General features: G+C 37.5%; 1 protein-coding gene across 1 annotated transcript in view; it reads left to right on the plus strand.

The window, feature by feature from the left end:
• Positions 1-5,667, plus strand: part of RNF180 (ring finger protein 180) — a gene marked incomplete at both ends in the record, with an annotated part of 77,191 nt that extends 71,524 nt beyond the window's left edge. The window contains one exon of the mRNA XM_082335659.1: positions 5,465-5,667. Within this exon, the coding sequence (XP_082191785.1) occupies positions 5,465-5,667 (203 nt within the window). The remainder of the gene's footprint in view (positions 1-5,464) is intronic.
• Positions 5,668-6,000: the final 333 nt, after the last annotated feature.

Raw genomic sequence — 6,000 nt, forward strand, 5'->3', positions numbered from 1 at the left:
AAAAGCACTGTATCCTTGAAAAAAGTACAGAATGGTGTGAAATTTTGGCCCATTTCTCCACAATGTCATTAGGTCTGCAGGTGACAACAAATTGGAGGACCGATTGGTAGACTCAGTGGTGGGGCTGCTATTCAGAGAAACCAAGACAGGCTGGAGAAATGGGCTGAAACAGTAAAGCAGGTGCTTCAGCAGATAAAGTCCCTTTCAGCAGGGCACATTAAAAGAAAACCAGACCAATGTAGAAGGTGGAAAATATGGTGTAAAAGAGCATCTAGCAAACTACATTGGATTGTTGTTGGAATCCCACAGCGGTCTGTGTAGTTCAGAACATTCATATGTGATTTGGAAAAGTGATACATATAAAGCTGTTTATTAGTGATACTAAATTATTCAGGGCACTGATGATAGTAAATATGAGCTTGACAGTTAACAGTTCTCTTGATCAGCAACCTCAAGGAGGCAACAGAATGCACTCTCATCAGGTCTGCGAGGACAACAAATTGGAGGACAGGTTGATAGACTCAGCAGCAGGGCTGCCATTCAGAGAGACCAAGACAGGCTGGAGAAGTGTGCTGAAAGGAACCGTGTGAAATTCAACAAGGACAAATGCTGAGTCCTGCACCTGGGAAGAATCAGCCCCTGGCAATGAGACGGGTTGGGCACTGACAGCCTGGGGAGCAGCGCTCTGGAAACAACCTGGGCATCCTGACGGAGAGCAAGCTGCATATGAGCTGGCAGTGTGCCCTGGCAGCAAAGAAGGCCAACAGCATCCTGGGCTTTATGAACAGGAGCATGATGTATGAACAGCAGTAGATAAGGGAAGTTTTTATCCCCTGCTACTCAGCAGACCACATCTAAAATGCTGCTATTGCACATACCCCCCCAAATACAGGAAAGACAGAAGTAAATTGGAGCAAGTTTAGCAGAGGGAGATTCTGATGCTCAGGGGCCTGGAGCAGCTGACCTGTGAGGAGAGGCTGAGGGAACTGGCTTATTCAGTCTGGAGAAGGGTAGGCTTTGGGGAGGATCTTCAGGCAGGCTTACCATACCTATAAGGAGACCACTAAGAGGACAGATGAGCTGTTCACAGTGGTGCATGGCAGGAGGATGAGTGATAACAGATATGGGAAGTTCAGAGTGCAAGTAAGAAAAACACTTTCACTGTGAGGACAGTCAAGTGGTGGAGCAGTTGCCCACAGAGGCTATCTAATCTCCATAGTGAATACATAATATTCACTATGATGAGCTGTAAATTAACTATTATTGCCACTTAAGAGATCTGGGTAATACTGTGATTAGTTTTCTGAAAACATTCAATGCACAGCCATAGTCAAAAGGTAAGCAGGAATTATTAGAATCATAACAAAATGGAAAACATTATGTCATTGTCTAGATTTGTGGTGATCCCACATCTCCAATTTTGCATGTAATTTTAGATTATATCATCTCAAAAAAGGATAAAACAGAGTGAAGCATAATGCGGAAAGGATGATCTGAAGTATGGAAGCTTTTCCATACGAAGGAAATTTACAAGTTTTTTGTTTGCGAAGGATATTACAGAAGACAGATACAAGAGGTCCGTAAAATTATGAATGGCATAAATACGTTTTAGGAAAGATTATAGCAATTATATCAGCCGTAGCAATTATATCAGCCATAATAGATAGGGCAAAACATTTGGCACTGAGGGCCAGATGTCCACATTTGCATTTTAGGGAACAGGAGCAACTTACTTCCAGTCCCAAGGGCTGAATGCCCATTAGTGGTTGAAGCATATTACTGGAACACATCAGAGCTCCTGGAGCTCATCTTCTGGTTCAGTTTCACCTGAAAGGAAATCAATTTATTTGCTCTAAGACTACTCCACCAAGGGACACAAAGCACAGTAAGTGGAGGCAATATGAGATCTCGTTCAAAAGTATGCACAGGCACATGCAAGGAAAGAAAATCTTGTCAATGCCATTGTAACACATTGTTCTGAGCACAGCTTCCAAAGCACTGGGGTCCTAAGCTGCTGGTTGCTGCAAGGGCACATATGGGAAGGTGTCAGGCTGTACTTGCCTTTTTTCTTACAGTCTTTCAGTAGCTCTATCTATCTGCTGCAGCTCATAATCAGAAAGAAGAGACTGCGTCAAAATGACCTTGGTACATCTGATTACCTAAGTACACTTGTTCTTAGGTAATTTAATTTTACATGAGCACTTATAATGTAAATGGCTATTATAGCTTGCATATTATTCATTTGGGCACATTTTTAGAGTAAAATTTTCCATCTCATATCTTATATTCTTTAGTCATAGCAAGATGAGGTCAGTAAGTTTATAAAATTGGGAGAGTATTTTAAATTGTTTCTAGTCTTATTTTGAATATTGCTAGTACCTCAACAGGAGGTTGCAAAAACTTTGGCAGGGACACATGCAACAGATGTGCCTATTGATGCTCTGGTGAAAATCCTTTTTGATTTGCATGCTTTGGTGGGTATGAAAGTGTGATTTGCACACAACATTGTTTTTGTTATCTAGTAACAGGTTTCCACTAACAGTCTGCCAGACTCCACTGGCACTGTGCATGCATATTCATGTGATTTGAGTGGAAGTTCTTGTTCAGAGCATAGCAACACCGGCATGCACAAAAAAGTTAAGTAAAATATATGTTTTAACAAATACATGCCTGTGCAGAAATTATTTAGGGACTGCATTCATCAAATAAGATAGGGTTTCTTTTTAAAAAGGAAGCAAATATATTAGAAGTGATTTGAAGCTCCCTCAGCTCTTCTGTTTCATAATTCAAACCCCTACTCCATGTTGCTGTACAGTTTTTGAGGAACTCTACAGCTCTCAGTTTTTATTTGCAGATGGCTAGAATCAGACGTAGAGACATGGCTTATTTCCACTCTAGCTTATTAAAGACAGTAGTCACAGTATGGATCATAGAGTCTGCAGTAACCTTTGTGCATGAAAATACAGGGTTTCTAAATCTGATCCTTGGTTTCAGTACTGTATGTAAGTTTATTTTGTAATATACTTCAGGGAAAAGAAACAGTTCTTGTTCTTTGTTAGCCTCTCTTAAGTCCTAGAATTCAGTTTACATAATAGTTGTACTATTGACATTTTCAGCTGAAGCTTAATCAATTTACAGATGGTAAAAAAGAGAGTATTTCAGCAGCGGAATTTAAATCTTTTCCACATAACTGGATGCCAATTTTCAGTAGCCTTACTCACACTCAGGGAAGCCACAGGGATCTTGTATACATACCCTTAATACAGCACCAACAATTTTTCTATGTCTTTTTATAGGAAGAACAATTAGAGAATAGCCAGTTTCCTGTACTGAAACTGCTGTTATTGAATGTAGAATGATTACATTACAAAGTCTAATCTGTGATAAGCTCAGTGCAGGTTTGCTTAAGGTGAGTTGCACAGACATACAAATCAAGGATAATATTTGTCCAGATCTTCTAGAAGGTGATGACTACCAAGTCAAAACTAATGTAACTCCGTGTTAGCATAATTCCTTGATTATCCCTGTTGATCCAAAAGCAGCCTCTAGCATTTTTAAGTATAGAAATAAATAAAAAGAAAGCACGGATAGCAGTCTTGACTAAGACCCTCCAGAGAGGATAATATACACTAAAATTCATGTGTAAAAGGCAAAGTGAAAGATATAGCATCAGTGATAAAATTTAATACCATTTGCAAATTGAATTTAAAAAGTAGAACATAACAACATAAATCTAGGTTTCTATTTGACAATAATGTTTCAAAAGTGTTAGAGAAGAAATTAAGAAAAATACAGTTTGAAATTGAGGTAAGTTTTTAAATGAGCATTTTTCAAGTAGATTACATCTTGGCAGAAAGGTATTTAAAGAAGACTAACATTTTTCAGAATTTTGTTACTGAATTACTAATGTTATTTTTCAGTTGAAAAATTATTTTCCAGTATTTTTCAGTTATCATATGATACTGTTTAACTGTTTAATTTTAAATTAACATAATCTAAAGCATAACATAAAGAACAAGGAGGTCCAGATCATACTTTAAGCAGATATTCAGCATCTTTAAGCAGATGTTTAGTTCATGCACTTGCATAAAAAATTGTTGTATTATAATCTAAAACTCTTTACAAGTAAATCCCTGGAATTTTTTACTTTTTTTTCCTAGAGTCAGTGTAGTATATTTAGCTGTGAGGCAAATCTTAGCCCACTTGGAGTCACTGAAAACCATCATAAAACATCATCACACTCTTGACTAGCATGAAGATTTCATGTATAGTCTCCAAAATAAGATAAATAATGTTAGAGAGATTCTGATGTATACAGATCTAGAAACTTTGTATCTGTACATGACAAACTGATCCAAATTGTCATTAATAATAAAAAAATAAAAAAGAAATGCACTGATATCATGACGTCTGACCATGAGTGATTCTCCAAAGGAAGAATTTCTGTGTCTCAGTAGTCTAGTCAAATTTCTAAATAAAGCAGTCATTAAATGAACAGAGGAGGACCAGTTTACATATGTAATTTGGAGTCAAAAGATGTCTGATGAACTTAAAAAGGATACCAAAGAGAGAAAATACTTTCTTTGGAAGGCATGGAAACAATTGTGCTACAAAAGTTCTGGGAACACAGCTGCACAGACACTTCTCTAACCTCGTATCTTGACATATGCAAGAACTATGCTCCTGTAGTACTTCTCTTACTACATAGGGAAGTCAGGGGAGGAATGAAGAGGAAGGACTTTTTGGCAGGACCCCACACTCAGGCCATTCTTGGAGTCACAGGATTTTTACTTCCACTTGAAAGGCTGTATTTGCATCTGCCTATATATTTTTCATGTATTATCGGCATACAAACAGTAATTTAAAAATTTAATTTTAATCTGGTATGTATCATATAGACACATAATATTAAAGCAAGCAGGATTTATTTAGAAGACTGTTTTGAAAAAAAATTCAAATACTAGAAATAGGAATTCAAATGTAATTGCGCTGTTGAACTATGTGTGTACACATACGGATGTGTCTCGATTACTGAAGAATTCAGATGAGTAGACTTCAGGAATCCAGAGATTAATTACTCAAGAGATTAATTACAGTATATGGAGCCCTTCACTTCTAGATCACTGAAATCAAATTCAGTGGAAGGCGGCACCAAATGAGAGGTATTCGTAGGTCTGGATAACATAAGCTGATAGGATTACTTTACTGTAGTAGAGAGTGCCAAATACAAACAAACATACATATTATTTCCCAGACATGGAAGACAGGGTTACTTTTTAAGTCTTTCAAAATCAAGTCCACAAAGAGCTTCTTGTTCAACAAAGTGAGTAAACCTAGCAGTGAGGTGTCAGATTTCCTGCTTCCATTTGTTTTGTAAATAAATGGGAGAAAGAGGGTTAACTTTTTCTTTTAACTCAATCTGGTTGCTTTTCTAAAGATTTTTACCTTCTGGTCTGTTTTTCAGCAGGTTTTCAAAGACACTCACATACTGTAACAAGGAGGCATTTCCCACATGCTGCTCACAGGATGGACTACATGGACTTTGAGGATGATAGCCGTGGATGGCGGTTTGATATGGACATGGTGATAATCTACATTTATTCAGTCAACTGGGTAATAGGATTTATTGTGTTCTGTTTTCTTTGTTATTTCTTTTTCCCTTTTTAGTCTGTAGCAATCACAGTTAAGGAAAACGGCAGTCGTGAACCACAATAATGTGAATAGAAAAAACTTGAAGAAGGCAAAACGTTTGTTTGCTATTGTGTTTTTATCATTCAGAATTGTAATAGACTGCATCAAGCATGCTGTGAGGCTATTTGATACTTCCGCTATGTGTGACAAAGTACTTGAGTTTGCTTCCAAATATAATGTGAAATCCAGATCATACTTCAGTCAGAGTTTTGCCTTGATTTTGGTGGGAACGGGATTTATCCCTAATGTCTAAAATAATTACTCTGTAGAAATATAGAATACTGCTTGTTCTTAGGGGAGTTCTGTGCA

Source organism: Platalea leucorodia, assembly GCF_965183815.1.
Source record: "Platalea leucorodia genome assembly, chromosome: Z".
Taxonomy (NCBI): Eukaryota; Metazoa; Chordata; class Aves; order Pelecaniformes; family Threskiornithidae; genus Platalea; species Platalea leucorodia.